Raw genomic sequence first — 17,898 nt, forward strand, 5'->3', positions numbered from 1 at the left:
AGATCTCACATGTGTCTCCTCTAAGAGACCCCAGAGATCTCACATGTGTCTCCTCTAAGAGACCCCAGAGATCTCACATGTGTCACATGTGTCTCCTCTAAAGGACCCCAGAGATCTCACATGTGTCTCCTCTAAGAGACCCCAGAGATCTCACATGTGTCTCCTCTAAAGGACCCCAGAGATCTCACATGTGTCTCCTCTAAGAGACCCCAGAGATCTCACATGTGTCTCCTCTAAGAGACCCCAGAGATCTCACATGTGTCTCCTCTAAAGGACCCCAGAGATCTCACATGTGTCTCCTCTAAAGGACCCCAGAGATCTCACATGTGTCTCCTCTAAAGGACCCCAGAGATCTCACATGTGTCTCCTCTAAAGGACCCCAGAGATCTCACATGTGTCTCCTCTAAGAGACCCCAGAGATCTCACATGTGTCTTCTCTAAAGGACCCCAGAGATCTCACATGTGTCTCCTCTAAGAGACCCCAGAGATCTCACATGTGTCTCCTCTAAGGGACCCCAGAGATCTCACATGTGTCTCCTCTAAGAGACCCCAGAGATCTCACATGTGTCTCCTCTAAGAGACCCCAGAGATCTCACATGTGTCTCCTCTAAAGGACCCCAGAGATCTCACATGTGTCTCCTCTAAGAGACCCCAGAGATCTCACATGTGTCTCCTCTAAGAGACCCCAGAGATCTCACATGTGTCTCCTCTAAGAGACCCCAGAAATCTCACATGTGTCTCCTCTAAGAGACCCCAGAGATCTCACATGTGTCTCCTCTAAGAGACCCCAGAGATCTCACATGTGTCTCCTCTAAAGGACCCCAGAGATCTCACATGTGTCTCCTCTAAGAGACACCAGATATCTCACATGTGTCTCCTCTAAAGGACCCCAGAGATCTCACATGTGTCTCCTCTAAAGGACCCCAGAGATCTCACATGTGTCTCCTCTAAGAGACCCCAGAGATCTCACATGTGTCTCCTCTAAAGGACCCCAGAGATCTCACATGTGTCTCCTCTAAGAGACCCCAGAGATCTCACATGTGTCTCCTCTAAGAGACCCCAGAGATCTCACATGTGTCTCCTCTAAAGGACCCCAGAGATCTCACATGTGTCTCCTCTAAGAGACCCCAGAGATCTCACATGTGTCTCCTCTAAGAGACCCCAGAGATCTCACATGTGTCTCCTCTAAGAGACCCCAGAGATCTCACATGTGTCTCCTCTAAGAGACCCCAGAGATCTCACATGTGTCTCCTCTAAGAGACCCCAGAGGTCTCACATGTGTCTCCTCTAAAGGACCCCAGAGATCTCACATGTGTCTCCTCTAAGAGACCCCAGAGATCTCACATGTGTCTCCTCTAAGAGAACCCAGAGATCTCACATGTGTCTCCTCTAAAGGACCCCAGAGATCTCACATGTGTCTCCTCTAAAGGACCCCAGAGATCTCACATGTGTCTCCTCTAAAGGACCCCAGAGATCTCACATGTGTCTCCTCTAAAGGACCCCAGAGATCTCACATGTGTCTCCTCTAAAGGACCCCAGAGATCTCACATGTGTCTCCTCTAAAGGACCCCAGAGATCTCACATGTGTCTCCTCTAAGAGACCCCAGAGATCTCACATGTGTCTCCTCTAAAGGACCCCAGAGATCTCACAAGTGTCTCCTCTAAGAGACCCCAGAGATCTCACATGTGTCTCCTCTAAGAGACCTCAGAGATCTCACATGTGTCTCCTCTAAGAGACCTCAGAGATCTCACATGTGTCTCCTCTAAGAGACCCCAGAGATCTCACAAGTGTCTCCTCTAAGAGACCCCAGAGATCTCACATGTGTCTCCTCTAAGAGACCCCAGAGATCCCACATGTGTCTCCTCTAAGAGACCCCAGTGATCTCACATGTGTCTCCTCTAAAGGACCCCAGAGATCTCACAAGTGTCTCCCCTAAGAGACCCCAGAGATCTCACATGTGTCTCCTCTAAGAGACCCCAGAGATCTCACATGTGTTTCCTCTAAAGGACCCCAGAGATCTCACATGTGTCTCCTCTAAGAGACCCCAGAGATCTCACATGTGTCTGATCTAAGAGACCCCAGAGATCTCACATGTGTCTCCTCTAAGAGACCCCAGAGATCTCACATGTGTCTCCTCTAAAGGACCCCAGAGATCTCACATGTGTCTCCTCTAAAGGACCCCAGAGATCTCACATGTGTCTCCTCTAAAGGACCCCAGAGATCTCACATGTGTCTCCTCTAAGAGACCCTAGAGATCTCACATGTGTCTGCTCTAAGAGACCCCAGAGATCTCACATGTGTCTCCTCTAAGAGACCCCAGAGATCTCACATGTTTTTTCCTCTAAAGGACCCCAGAGATCTCACATGTGTCTCCTCTAAAGGACCCCAGAGATCTCACATGTGTCTCCTCTAAAGGACCCCAGAGATCTCACATGTGTCTCCTCTAAAGGACCCCAGAGATCTCACATGTGTCTCCTCTAAGAGACCCCAGAGATCTCACATGTGTCTCCTCTAAGAGACCCCAGAGATCTCACATGTGTCTCCTCTAAAGGACCCCAGAGATCTCACATGTGTCACCTCTAAAGGACCCCAGAGATCTCACATGTGTCACCTCTAAAGGACCCCAGAGATCTCACATGTGTCTCCTCTAAAGGACCCCAGAGATCTCACATGTGTCTCCTCTAAGAGACCCCAGAGATCTCACATGTGTCTCCTCTAAGAGACCCCAAAGATCTCACATGTGTCTCCTCTAAGAAACCCCAGAGATCTCACATGTGTCTCCTCTAAGAGACCCCAGAGATCTCACATGTGTCTCCTCTAAAGGACCCCAGAGATCTCACATGTGTCTCCTCTAAAGGACCCCAGAGATCTCACATGTGTCTCCTCTAAAGGACCCCAGAGATCTCACATGTGTCTCCTCTAAGAGACCCCAGAGATCTCACATGTGTCTCCTCTAAGAGACCCCAGATATCTCACATGTGTCTCCTCTAAGAGACCCCAGAGATCTCACATGTGTCTCCTCTAAGAGACCCCAGAGATCTCACATGTGTCTCCTCTAAGAGACCCCAGAGATCTCACATGTGTCTCCTCTAAGAGACCCCAGAGATCTCACATGTGTCTCCTCTAAGAGACCCCAGAGATCTCACATGTGTCTCCTCTAAGAGACCCCAGAGATCTCACATGTGTCTCCTCTAAAGGACCCCAGAGATCTTACATGTGTCTCCTCTAAAGGACCCCAGAGATCTCACATGTGTCTCCTCTAAAGGACCCCAGAGATCTCACGTGTGTCTCCTTTAAGAGACCCCAGAGATTTCACATGTGTCTCCTCTAAGAGACCCCAGAGATCTCACATGTGTCTCCTCTAAGAGACCCCAGAGATCTCACATGTGTCTCCTCTAAGAGACCCCAGAGATCTCACATGTGTCTCCTCTAAAGGACCCCAGAGATCTCACATGTGTCTCCTCTAAGAGACCCCAGAGATCTCACATGTGTCTCCTCTAAGAGACCCCAGAGATCTCACGTGTGTCTCCTCTAAGAGACCCCAGAGATCTCACGTGTGTCTCCTCTAAGAGACCCCAGAGATCTCACGTGTGTCTCCTCTAAGAGACCCCAGAGATCTCACATGTGTCTCCTCTAAGAGACCCCAGAGATCTCACGTGTGTCTCCTCTAAGAGACCCCAGAGATCTCACGTGTGTCTCCTCTAAGAGACCCCAGAGATCTCACATGTGTCTCTTCTAAAGACTCGGAAGGTAAATTAATATTGTTAGGTAATTAATATGTTCCCTGTAAATTATCTTTGGCTGCACTATAATGATTTCTTAATTCAAAAAATGATCAAGATTGCATACATGGATGTGTTCGGGGAATTTGGCTGTTAAAAGCATAACATTTAGAGCCACTTAAATGAACGAAATGACTCGAATAAATATTCGTCCATTTTGATGAACGTGAACTAACGAGAGAGTCAGTAAAATGATCCGAACTTCCCATCACTAATACAGGGGCATTTTAGGGTCATTATAGGCCACATTTACACATAGCCGGTATTTAGAGAAACGAAATTCCCCCCCCCTTTGTTTTCAATAATAACATCGTACACACAACATCGTTTTCAAAAAAGTTGTCATTTACATCAACTCGCATAAATACGCCGTCGAGCGCCATCATAAATCTGACAAACGGGGCGCTCGCATGACGCTTGAGAACCTAAAACCCCGTTTCTCCTCAACACATAACCGGCGTTATCAGAAATCTCCACTCTGGTCGGAGTTTTTAGAAATAATCGTTCTCTTACGAGAGGTTCTCTCGTATTGCATAAGCTAGCTTACGCTGCGGGAAAGATTCATCTTTGCTGAGATATTGAAGCCAAAAATTATTTCATAATTTGTATCCATACACAACGCAGTTCCTCTGTGGCAGACCTAGAGCAGGCTAGCTAGCAGCTCATTGGTTCGCTCAGAGAGAACTGCTCAAGCCTATGGGAGAGCGGGGCTGAACCCACTTCCTATGAGAGGCGCCCGCGCGCTCATTGCGTCATGTCCCGCCAGAATGGGCGTGGCCATGGTGTATATAACAGTGTCTCCCAGGCTTATGATTCATTTCATCTTCAGCAAGCTGCACGCTTCTGCTGTCCTGAGAAAGCCGTCGCCGTCGAGAAGGCATCACTCTAGCGAGCTCCCGGACCCTGAAGATGCCGGCCGTCTTCGCCACCTTCAGCCGCCCTGCAAGCTAGCGCCATCCGACGACTGTATCCTTCTCTATTATATCTAAAAGAGCCGAGCGTCTTTTTAAAGATGTCTCGTTTTTCCTGCGGCTCTTGCCGCGCTCGTCTCGAGGACGGAGACCGCCATGTCATCTGCGCTCTCTGCCTGGGACTCGAGCACGCAGAACTCGCCCTCGCGGATGGAGGATGCGACTTCTGCGAGAGCCTGCCGTTGTCGTCCCTGCGGGCACGACTTCTGGCAGCAAAATCCGCTCCCGCGCCGCCTTCCTCTTCGCCGCGTAAGAAAAAACGCCGCTCCCAGAGGCCGCCGGAGCCCCCAGCGGAACAATGCGGGCCCCCGCCGCCGCCTCCCGCTTCCCGCTCTCCCTCCCCGCCCCTGCCGGACATACAGTTGCCGCCGAGTGGCCGCTCTGTCGCTTCCGATGACGCCGCGGAGGAGAAGGACTCCTGTTCACTGCTCGCATCAGACAGTGAAGAATGGTCATCTCTCGGATCCACGAGAGAATCGGCGGGGATCCGCGCCGGGATAGAGGAACTAATGCGCCTCCTCTCACAGGCCGTCGAACGCCTCGGTCTCGAGTGGTCTCCTCCACCCGAGCAGGCCCCGAACCGGATGGACGGCAGCTTTTTTCATCGGCGCTCGACCCCCGTGTGCAACCGGGCCGCTCCATTCCTGCCTGAACTTCACGCAGAGCTGACGAAGTCCTGGAATGCCCCGCTCTCGGCTAGAAACCGCTCTGATATATCCGTCTCGCTGCGCTCGGTGGACGGAGCCGCCGAGAAAGGCTACTCAGCCATGCCGCCCGTCGAGGACTTGGTCGCCGCACACCTCTGCCCGCCCTCTGCTAGATGGCGCTCTTCCCCCACGCTTCCTTCGAAAGCTTGCAGAGCGACCTCGAGCTTTCATGCTCGCGCCTACGCCGCCGCCGGTCAGGCCGCCGCAGCGCTACATTCAATGTCTGTCCTCCAAGTATTACAGAGCGATATTCTCCGTGAGTGGGCCGAAGGCGGTGGAAACCCCTCCCCCGCTGTCACGGATCTGAGAAGTGCTACGGACCTCGCCCTTCGCGCCACTAAAGCCACCGCACAAGCTCTGGGGAGATGCATGGCCAGCCTTTGTGTTGCCGAGAGACACTTATGGCTCACGCTCGCCGACATGGGAGATTCTGAGCGCGCCGCGTTTCTTAACGCGCCCCTCTCCCCGACGGGCCTTTTTGGATCTGCTGTCACGGGAATCGTCGATCGCTTTTCTGAGGTCCAGAAAGCTACTCAGGCGATGAATTTGTTTCTGCCCCGCCGCGCTAGCTCTTCCGCTGGCCGCTCTCGCGAGCCTCCTGCCAGAGCTCCACCACAGCGTCCCCCTCCGCAGACTCAAACAGCCCAGCGCAGACAGGGCGGCCGCCCTCGCTCTCGCTCTGACAGCCGCCGCAGACCGCCGCCCCCACGAGGCCCGCGACCTAAGATCACGCTGAAGCCTGATCATCAGAAGTCTGCCTAGCAAAGTCAAGAAAACGACGGTGCTTAGACCCCAGAGATCTCACATGTGTCTCCTCTAAGAGACCCCAGAGATCCCACATGTGTCTCCTCTAAGAGACCCCAGTGATCTCACATGTGTCTCCTCTAAAGGACCCCAGAGATCTCACAAGTGTCTCCCCTAAGAGACCCCAGAGATCTCACATGTGTCTCCTCTAAGAGACCCCAGAGATCTCACATGTGTTTCCTCTAAAGGACCCCAGAGATCTCACATGTGTCTCCTCTAAGAGACCCCAGAGATCTCACATGTGTCTGCTCTAAGAGACCCCAGAGATCTCACATGTGTCTCCTCTAAGAGACCCCAGAGATCTCACATGTGTCTCCTCTAAAGGACCCCAGAGATCTCACATGTGTCTCCTCTAAAGGACCCCAGAGATCTCACATGTGTCTCCTCTAAAGGACCCCAGAGATCTCACATGTGTCTCCTCTAAGAGACCCTAGAGATCTCACATGTGTCTGCTCTAAGAGACCCCAGAGATCTCACATGTGTCTCCTCTAAGAGACCCCAGAGATCTCACATGTTTTTTCCTCTAAAGGACCCCAGAGATCTCACATGTGTCTCCTCTAAAGGACCCCAGAGATCTCACATGTGTCTCCTCTAAAGGACCCCAGAGATCTCACATGTGTCTCCTCTAAAGGACCCCAGAGATCTCACATGTGTCTCCTCTAAGAGACCCCAGAGATCTCACATGTGTCTCCTCTAAGAGACCCCAGAGATCTCACATGTGTCTCCTCTAAAGGACCCCAGAGATCTCACATGTGTCACCTCTAAAGGACCCCAGAGATCTCACATGTGTCACCTCTAAAGGACCCCAGAGATCTCACATGTGTCTCCTCTAAAGGACCCCAGAGATCTCACATGTGTCTCCTCTAAGAGACCCCAGAGATCTCACATGTGTCTCCTCTAAGAGACCCCAAAGATCTCACATGTGTCTCCTCTAAGAAACCCCAGAGATCTCACATGTGTCTCCTCTAAGAGACCCCAGAGATCTCACATGTGTCTCCTCTAAAGGACCCCAGAGATCTCACATGTGTCTCCTCTAAAGGACCCCAGAGATCTCACATGTGTCTCCTCTAAAGGACCCCAGAGATCTCACATGTGTCTCCTCTAAGAGACCCCAGAGATCTCACATGTGTCTCCTCTAAGAGACCCCAGAGATCTCACATGTGTCTCCTCTAAGAGACCCCAGAGATCTCACATGTGTCTCCTCTAAGAGACCCCAGAGATCTCACATGTGTCTCCTCTAAGAGACCCCAGAGATCTCACATGTGTCTCCTCTAAGAGACCCCAGAGATCTCACATGTGTCTCCTCTAAGAGACCCCAGAGATCTCACATGTGTCTCCTCTAAGAGACCCCAGAGATCTCACATGTGTCTCCTCTAAAGGACCCCAGAGATCTTACATGTGTCTCCTCTAAAGGACCCCAGAGATCTCACATGTGTCTCCTCTAAAGGACCCCAGAGATCTCACGTGTGTCTCCTTTAAGAGACCCCAGAGATTTCACATGTGTCTCCTCTAAGAGACCCCAGAGATCTCACATGTGTCTCCTCTAAGAGACCCCAGAGATCTCACATGTGTCTCCTCTAAGAGACCCCAGAGATCTCACATGTGTCTCCTCTAAAGGACCCCAGAGATCTCACATGTGTCTCCTCTAAGAGACCCCAGAGATCTCACATGTGTCTCCTCTAAGAGACCCCAGAGATCTCACGTGTGTCTCCTCTAAGAGACCCCAGAGATCTCACGTGTGTCTCCTCTAAGAGACCCCAGAGATCTCACATGTGTCTCTTCTAAAGACTCGGAAGGTAAATTAATATTGTTAGGTAATTAATATGTTCCCTGTAAATTATCTTTGGCTGCACTATAATGATTTCTTAATTCAAAAAATGATCAAGATTGCATACATGGATGTGTTCGGGGAATTTGGCTGTTAAAAGCATAACATTTAGAGCCACTTAAATGAACGAAATGACTCGAATAAATATTCGTCCATTTTGATGAACGTGAACTAACGAGAGAGTCAGTAAAATGATCCGAACTTCCCATCACTAATACAGGGGCATTTTAGGGTCATTATAGGCCACATTTACACATAGCCGGTATTTAGAGAAACGAAATTCCCCCCCCCTTTGTTTTCAATAATAACATCGTACACACAACATCGTTTTCAAAAAAGTTGTCATTTACATCAACTCGCATAAATACGCCGTCGAGCGCCATCATAAATCTGACAAACGGGGCGCTCGCATGACGCTTGAGAACCTAAAACCCCGTTTCTCCTCAACACATAACCGGCGTTATCAGAAATCTCCACTCTGGTCGGAGTTTTTAGAAATAATCGTTCTCTTACGAGAGGTTCTCTCGTATTGCATAAGCTAGCTTACGCTGCGGGAAAGATTCATCTTTGCTGAGATATTGAAGCCAAAAATTATTTCATAATTTGTATCCATACACAACGCAGTTCCTCTGTGGCAGACCTAGAGCAGGCTAGCTAGCAGCTCATTGGTTCGCTCAGAGAGAACTGCTCAAGCCTATGGGAGAGCGGGGCTGAACCCACTTCCTATGAGAGGCGCCCGCGCGCTCATTGCGTCATGTCCCGCCAGAATGGGCGTGGCCATGGTGTATATAACAGTGTCTCCCAGGCTTATGATTCATTTCATCTTCAGCAAGCTGCACGCTTCTGCTGTCCTGAGAAAGCCGTCGCCGTCGAGAAGGCATCACTCTAGCGAGCTCCCGGACCCTGAAGATGCCGGCCGTCTTCGCCACCTTCAGCCGCCCTGCAAGCTAGCGCCATCCGACGACTGTATCCTTCTCTATTATATCTAAAAGAGCCGAGCGTCTTTTTAAAGATGTCTCGTTTTTCCTGCGGCTCTTGCCGCGCTCGTCTCGAGGACGGAGACCGCCATGTCATCTGCGCTCTCTGCCTGGGACTCGAGCACGCAGAACTCGCCCTCGCGGATGGAGGATGCGACTTCTGCGAGAGCCTGCCGTTGTCGTCCCTGCGGGCACGACTTCTGGCAGCAAAATCCGCTCCCGCGCCGCCTTCCTCTTCGCCGCGTAAGAAAAAACGCCGCTCCCAGAGGCCGCCGGAGCCCCCAGCGGAACAATGCGGGCCCCCGCCGCCGCCTCCCGCTTCCCGCTCTCCCTCCCCGCCCCTGCCGGACATACAGTTGCCGCCGAGTGGCCGCTCTGTCGCTTCCGATGACGCCGCGGAGGAGAAGGACTCCTGTTCACTGCTCGCATCAGACAGTGAAGAATGGTCATCTCTCGGATCCACGAGAGAATCGGCGGGGATCCGCGCCGGGATAGAGGAACTAATGCGCCTCCTCTCACAGGCCGTCGAACGCCTCGGTCTCGAGTGGTCTCCTCCACCCGAGCAGGCCCCGAACCGGATGGACGGCAGCTTTTTTCATCGGCGCTCGACCCCCGTGTGCAACCGGGCCGCTCCATTCCTGCCTGAACTTCACGCAGAGCTGACGAAGTCCTGGAATGCCCCGCTCTCGGCTAGAAACCGCTCTGATATATCCGTCTCGCTGCGCTCGGTGGACGGAGCCGCCGAGAAAGGCTACTCAGCCATGCCGCCCGTCGAGGACTTGGTCGCCGCACACCTCTGCCCGCCCTCTGCTAGATGGCGCTCTTCCCCCACGCTTCCTTCGAAAGCTTGCAGAGCGACCTCGAGCTTTCATGCTCGCGCCTACGCCGCCGCCGGTCAGGCCGCCGCAGCGCTACATTCAATGTCTGTCCTCCAAGTATTACAGAGCGATATTCTCCGTGAGTGGGCCGAAGGCGGTGGAAACCCCTCCCCCGCTGTCACGGATCTGAGAAGTGCTACGGACCTCGCCCTTCGCGCCACTAAAGCCACCGCACAAGCTCTGGGGAGATGCATGGCCAGCCTTTGTGTTGCCGAGAGACACTTATGGCTCACGCTCGCCGACATGGGAGATTCTGAGCGCGCCGCGTTTCTTAACGCGCCCCTCTCCCCGACGGGCCTTTTTGGATCTGCTGTCACGGGAATCGTCGATCGCTTTTCTGAGGTCCAGAAAGCTACTCAGGCGATGAATTTGTTTCTGCCCCGCCGCGCTAGCTCTTCCGCTGGCCGCTCTCGCGAGCCTCCTGCCAGAGCTCCACCACAGCGTCCCCCTCCGCAGACTCAAACAGCCCAGCGCAGACAGGGCGGCCGCCCTCGCTCTCGCTCTGACAGCCGCCGCAGACCGCCGCCCCCACGAGGCCCGCGACCTAAGATCACGCTGAAGCCTGATCATCAGAAGTCTGCCTAGCAAAGTCAAGAAAACGACGGTGCTCTCCCGCTGCGGCCGGACCGCCGTCAAAGCTTCGCCCTCTGCCAGTCCCCGTTATTTCACCGACTGCTGTAGTGTTGACCGCCACAAACAAGCCGGTGTCCCAGCCCGCTTGCGAGCGACAAAAAGCCGTATTTACGGCTACCCAGAGAAATCTCAAAAAGAGAAAATTTGCCAGTTGTGTAGAAAATGTGCCCACAATCATGTGCTCACCCATACACACAAGCATAACATACCCCGTGTCTCTATCAGAGCCCCATCACATGAAACGGGCACAGCCCGCTCTAATATCAGAGAACATAAACACGCCCACGAGCTCGTGCGCGTGTCCCCTCTCTGCTCGCTCTGTTTCACGGCCCATAGACTCCTCTCTGAGTGCAAATCCCGTTGCCACACACATTCAAAGCGCGCCCACACACTGTGTCCAGCCCGCTATGTGCAGCAATCAGGGCGATATAGCCATTCGGCCACTAGCCGCATGCTCCAAAGCATGGGAAGCCATTCCAGGCATTTCCCCGTGGGTACTAAGCATTATAAAGAACGGCTATGTGCTACAGTTTCGCCGCCGCCCGCCTCGTGCGCGCGCGCGGCTCGAATCTACTGTCAGCCCGCTGGCCGCCGGCACGCTCCGCTCAGAAATTGCGACGCTGTTGCAAAAGGGCGCCATAGAGAGAGTCCCACCATCTATGACCGAGTCGGGGTTTTACGGCCGTTATTTTCTGGTTCCCAAGAAAGACGGCGGCCTCAGACCGATTTTAGATCTCAGGTCTTTGAACAAAGTGCTCATGAAGAGACCGTTCAAGATGCTCACTACCAGGAAACTCCTCGCGCAGGTGCGCCAGGGGGACTGGTTCATCTCTCTAGACCTGAAAGACGCCTATTTTCAGATCCAGATAAATCCCCGTCACAGGCCATTGTAGCAACATTGAGAATGGACCAAACACAATTGAAGCTTTCAGACATAACCAAACACAAGGGGCTGCATATTCCAAATTATCCCTGAGGCTATGAGCCAAGAAGACCTTTTGTTGCTTAACTAAAGGGAGAATGTTGTCAATGTTTTATAATTTGGCAAGAACAGATCTGTTCAGAAATGGTGAAGCAAGAGGCCCTAACAAGACGTCACCTGACCCCTGCGACTAAACAGACTGAACCATTCAGCGTCCCGAGCTAGTTTTCCCCTCATCAATTATATCCTTAAGGCTGAAAAAGTGGACTTGCATACAAAATACCCTTTGTCTTGAAGACAGCCATTTGCGAAACTAAACCCTCACGTGGTACACACCACGGATGCACAAATGCTGACCATAAGGATACCCACACACACACACACATAAGGACTTTCCTCCAATTCTCCAATACCAATAAAACTCATCCCAGAACAATTCTTGACTGACCCAGAATCCAAATCATGTAACATAACAATTATATATTGTGTTTACAACCCCTGTATGTGTCTATTCTGCTTAGATCACATCTAAGTCATGTAATTGTTTTAAATATTAGAGATACTGGAATGAAAGTGTCGTGTTTCCTATCATTATGCTCGTATGTGTTTAATTCAAAAGATGGCTTGATTGAAATCTGTGTAAAAATGTTTATGTTCTTAAAATGGAAATTATGTCTAAACTGAATCCTCTGTTTCGAGCTGATGAGTAAGCAGACCACAGAGGACACATGATTCGCGATGAGAGAAGGGGGGGGGTAGAAAAGACCCCCTTCTCAAATAACCATAATAGTGTCTTATTGTCCGAATTCCAAATTCCTCCAGGAGGCGGGACAAAACATTGGACTTTAAAACCTTAGACCCGAACACAGAAACTCTCTCTCTGAACGCTCTCTGGAAAAGCTCTCTGGTGACTCGCTCTGGTGAGGCTCTTGTGATGCGCTCTTGCTCTCTGGTGATGTTCTTGTGATCCTCGCTCTTGTGATGCGCTCTTGCTCTGGTGACTCTCTCTTGTGATGCCCGACGATGGTTATAGTAACCATGTAGACGCAGAGACAAATGACCCAAATCAAGATATGGGTTAAAACAGATTTAATTGAAGCCATCTCGTCTCACTTTTCTTTCTTTTCTTAGTTTCTTTCTTTTCCGTTAAAAGTCTCGGTTCTAAGTTAAGTGTTGCTGCAAAGTTTCGTTTTAACGTTTCAACTGCAAAACCAGCTTTCAACTTCAAAGACTTTCATTCATCCGCGCCAACACACCACGTGACTGGCTGTCCAAAGTCTATCCAGGCACACGAGAAGATCAGCCAAGCAACGGACCGGGGAACCCCCCTTCACGACAAAAGGGAACCCCAAAGCAAGGACAAGCAAGTACCTCCAGACTTTTAACTGAACTGGTGATTTTAATATCAAATTGAATTACCCGTCTAAGAAACGATAAAAGGGTGAAATTAATTATTGATGGTTCGTTCAGGTCATGTCTTTTAAGTGCATATAGAAACTTGGGATCTCATCTAACTCCTAAAACTCAGTCTTCCTCACTCTCTGTCTTTCTTCAACTTGTATGAATGCGTGTGCGTGTGTTTGTGTTATATTAGTTTTATGTGTGTTAGTCATAGGCTTATAATCAATAAAGTATTGTTTGTATTTGAAAAGAGAAGCATTACTTGTGATATGTGCTTACCGATTTGTTGTCTTGAACTTCGATCTAAGTTACCTATGCTTTGACCCTTGATTTATTTCTTAATTTAGCTGTTAGCTGGGAATTAGTCTTTCTTGGCCAAGAAGATATTATATTTCCTAGAATTAATAATTGTTTATGCTTTCCGTTCATTGGATGAACTGATAAACTGATCATACTATTGATTTTGCTACAGTAAATTCTGAAAATAATTCAATTACTAATTATTGATCATAATCCGTTATGAATAATAATTAATTATATTTATACGTGCGTACAATCGCTACACCATTCTTACGTTTCGCCTTCGAGGGTCATGTTTATCAATACGCCGTTCTCCCGTTCGGCTTATCTCTGGCGCCCCGCACATTTACGAAGTGCATGGATACGGCGCTCGCCCCCCTGCGGAGTCAGGGGCTGCGCATATTGAATTATCTGGACGACTGGCTGATTTTGGCCCAATCACAGACGGAGCTTCTGTCGCACCGCGCAGTTCTCCTCGACCATCTGAAAACGCTGGGCCTCTCTGTCAACTGGACAAAGAGCTCCCTTCAACCCAGTCAATCGATTTCCTTTCTAGGAATAGATTTGAACTTGGTCACGATGACGGCTCGCCTGTCTACACAGCGCGCGCGCAGTGTACAGCGACTGGCCGCCTCGTTTCAGATGGGCACCCGCTCACCTCTGAAAACTTTTCAGAGGATGCTGGGTTACATGGCCTCAGCCTCCGCTGTGCTTCAGCTGGGCCTTCTGCACATGCGTCCGCTTCAGCTTTGGTTAAACAGCCGTGTACCCCACCGCGCGTGGAACACGGGCCGCCAGCTGATCAGAGTTACGCAGACATGTCTCACGACGCTGCAGCCATGGACAGTAGCAGAATGGTTTCGACAGGGCGTCACGATGGGGACCTTTTCTCGCCGAAAAGTCATCTCGACAGATGCATCCAACACGGGTTGGGGTGCAGTCTGCGAGGGCTCACCGGCCTTCGGCCATTGGTCGACACAGGAAAGCCCCTTACACATAAACTGTCTGGAAATGCTTGCGGTCGAGAACGCGCTTTCGCGCTTCCTCCCGCTCATTCGGGGACACCACGTCCTGATCCGTTCGGACAACATGGCTGTGGTCTCCTATCTCAACCGTCAGGGCGGTGTCAGGTCCAGGAATCTCTTCCTACTGACACACCGCATTTTAGTTTGGTCTCAGAGCCGCCTGCTCTCGCTCAGAGCGACGCATGTGCCGGGCCATCTGAACGACGGTCCAGACATACTGTCCAGGAACCTCATCTCCTCAGGAGAATGGTCCCTGAACACACAGACGGTCCAAATACTGTGGCGGCTATTCGGCAGAGCAGAGGTGGACCTCTTCGCGTCAGAAGAGAACGCTCACTGCCCAATATTTTTATCAAGGAGCGAGGACGCGCTAGCCCAGGGATGGCCTCGCCGCCCGCTCTATGCATTCCCTCCGATCGCTCTGCTACCACAGGTAATTCAGAGGATCAGGGACACACGCCACTCGGTGCTCCTCATAGCCCCGCGTTGGGAGAGTCAGAATTGGGTTCCGGAGCTCACTCAGCTGTCGCAGACAGCCCCGTGGCCCATCCCAGTCAGAGCAGATCTCCTCTCTCAGGCTCGCGGCACGATCTGGCACCCCCATCCACGGCGCTGGGCGCTACATGCATGGGTGATCAACGACTATTCGTTGATTTGCCAGAAGGAGTAAGAAACACTATCATACAGGCTAGAGCACCTTCCACGAGAATGCTCTATGCGTCTAAATGGTCTGTGTTCTCAAAATGGTGCACCGACAAACATCTGGACCCACGGTCATGCGAGGTGCCGTCTTTGCTTGTTTTCCTTCAAGAGATGCTGGACAAGGGCAGGTCCCCCTCCACTCTCAAGGTTTACGTGGCAGCCGTCGCGGCGTTCTCTGAACCCCGACGCGCTCAGTCCCTGGGCAAAGACGAGTTAGTCATCCGCTTCCTCAGGGGAGCTAAGAGGATGAACCCTCCGCGCCCCCCTTCGGTTCCTATCTGGGATCTTTCTATAGTTCTCGAAACTATGAAAGCACCCCCGTTCGAACCGCTCGAGTCTGTGGACCTAAAATACCTCTCGCTCAAGACCGTTTTTCTGACGGCTCTGTCCTCAGTAAAACGCGTGGGGGATCTTCACGCGCTCTCATCCAGCGCCGCGTGTCTCGAGTTTGGTCCGAATGATTCTGTTGTCATTCTCAAACCTAGACATGGCTATGTCCCGAAGGCGATTGGTACCCCGTTCAGGGCTCAGATTATTACCCTATCGGCTCTGCCTCCATCCGATAGTGAGCGCGACGCCAATCTCCTCTGCCCGGTGCGGGCTCTGAGATTGTACACTATGCGCGCTGCCGCGTTCAGACGCGCTGAGCAGCTTTTCGTGTCGTTTGGGGGGCGCACCAAAGATCTGGCCGCCTCTAAACAGACACTGTCTAGATGGATAGTAGACGCTATCGCCTCTGCTTACGCATCTAAATGCCTGCCCTGCCCTCTGGGCATCAGGGCGCACTCCACTAGAGGCATGGCCTCATCGTGGGCATGGTCCTGTGGAATTTCCATTCATGACATTTGTGTGGCCGCGGAATGGGCCTCCCCGTCCACTTTTGTCAGATTTTACAACTTGGAAGTTTCCGCCTTGCAGGCAAAATTACTAGCTGTCTAAACGACCAGCTCCCTAAGAAGCTGCATTACTGGGAGTCCCTCACACAACCGGTTCGCCCCTTGTGCTCTCCTTAAATGATTATACACTTCATGTGCCCGCTCTGCCGGCCTCATACATGCTTATGTATACACTTCATGTGCCCGCTCTGTCGGCCTCATAATACATTCACTCCACGTTAAAAATCCCCCGGTATCACCCTGGGATTCATGAGTGGACTCATAGCGCGCACGGCGTTGACCAGGTGTTCCCGCAGCGTAAGCTAGCTTACGCAATACGAGAGAACCTCTCGTAAGAGAACGAATCGGTTACCTAACGTAACCTCGGTTCTCTCTAGAAGAGGGAACGAGTATTGCGTTCCCGGCCGTGCTTGCGCTACTAGCGTTTCGCTTCACGCTGAAATAAATCAACATATAAGCCTGGGAGAGACTGTTATATACACCATGGCCACGCCCATTCTGGCGGGCCATGACGCAATCAGCGCGCGGGCGCCTCTCATTGGAAGCGAGTTCAGCCCCGCTCTCCCATAGGCTTAAGCAGTTCTCTCTGAGCGAACCAATGAGCTGCTAGCTAGCCTGCTCTAGGTCTGCCGCAGAGGAACTGCGTTGTGTATGGATACAAATTATGAAATAATTTTTGGCTTCAATATCTCAGCAAAGATGAATCTTTCCCGCAGCGTAAGCTAGCTTACGCAATACTCGTTCCCTCTTCTAGAGAGAACCGAGGTTACGTTAGGTAACCGATTCGTTTTCTGTGATAAAAACGGGGTTTTCGTGTAAATGAGAGGCCAAACCGCAGGGAAGTATCTGCGTCTTCCCTTCGTGTAAACGGGGCAATAATTGTATTCTATTGGCTTTATCCATAGACTGTAAAAAAAGATGGACGACGCCCCTTCGTTCTTTTCCATTGGAGAGAACTGAAGCCGCCAGCGTCCCGATATGGCGCTGACATCTTGAACTTGAGTCTGCGCAGTAGCGTTTTCGGGACCAGTCATGCGCAGTCGTGAGCAGGAAGTAAAGCCGCGAAATCAAGGCCCCGCCCTCACTCTCGCCGAATCAATCGCTAGCACACGCCCTGCACTTTTCTTAAGTGGCCTCGGTCTGCTCCGTTCCTCTCCAATGATGTCTGCTGTTTGCAGTGCCTCGTTAAAATAAGGTAAATACAACTACTAACCACATAGTCAACATTATGAAAAAAAGTCCGTTGGTGCTTCAGTGACTACTCCGCATAGAGAACCTGTCAATCACAGCTGTCAATCATGATGTCACAGCACCGTTTTTATAGCATCAAATAACTAACTAAAAACAAACTTATTTTAAAAACAAACACTTGAAATTACATCAACGTGTTAAAAACTACAGTAAATGACAGAAACTATCTTTAGAAAAAAGATATGTGAAGTGTAATTTAATTATTTAGTTGGTCTCACGTCCCGTTGAATAACATGGGGAGGCGGGGCTTATGAGCTATACTAGGACCGGTCACGGGGGGGGCGATCGAGATGTTTTGGCTTCACTTTTGAGGGCTTGTGCGGCACGCTTGGCTTTATCATGCAGTAAGGTGTTGTCTCCCAGACAGGAACACAGTGCCGGCAGAGATCCGGCCCTCATCTGGTGCATGTTGATTCCACACGGGCCGGATGTGGGCCAGATCTGGGCCGACACTCTGCTGCTGTCTGGGTTGAGAGATACGAGAGCCTGATACGCATCCTCACCTGCACGACTCTCTGCGCCTGAGTGTCGATCAGCAGAAGCCTGTTGTGGAGCGGCTGGGTCACGTACACGTACTTCTCCCTCACGCTGACCGCGGACGCCCAGACACACTCGTGTGGAGAGACGCCCGTGCTTCTGGGACACAGCTCGTCCTGCAGGGACAATATGGACACATACATTTTTGCATTATAGAAATATTTTGGGGATGGAGAAATGTGAAAATACTGACCCGGTGCAAACAATCTTAGTCATTAAAGGAGTAGTTCAATTCAGAAGTAAAATGTCCTGATGATTTACTTTCCCGCACGTCTCAAAGATG

General features: G+C 51.2%; 1 protein-coding gene across 2 annotated transcripts in view; it reads right to left on the minus strand.

Annotated features, from left to right (window-relative positions):
* The window catches only part of fstl4 (follistatin-like 4), a 124,561-nt gene that overhangs the window by 10,412 nt on the left and 96,251 nt on the right, over window positions 1-17,898 (minus strand). For both annotated transcript variants that reach the window (XM_056242751.1, XM_056242750.1), the window contains one exon: window positions 17,582-17,731. In XM_056242751.1, coding sequence (XP_056098726.1) covers window positions 17,582-17,731 — 150 coding nt within the window. The remainder of the gene's footprint in view (window positions 1-17,581; window positions 17,732-17,898) is intronic.

The sequence above is a fragment of the Rhinichthys klamathensis genome, unplaced genomic scaffold, assembly GCF_029890125.1.
Source record: "Rhinichthys klamathensis goyatoka isolate OS25496 unplaced genomic scaffold, OSU_Roscu_1.1 h1tg000750l_1, whole genome shotgun sequence".
Lineage (NCBI taxonomy): Eukaryota > Metazoa > Chordata > Actinopteri > Cypriniformes > Leuciscidae > Rhinichthys > Rhinichthys klamathensis.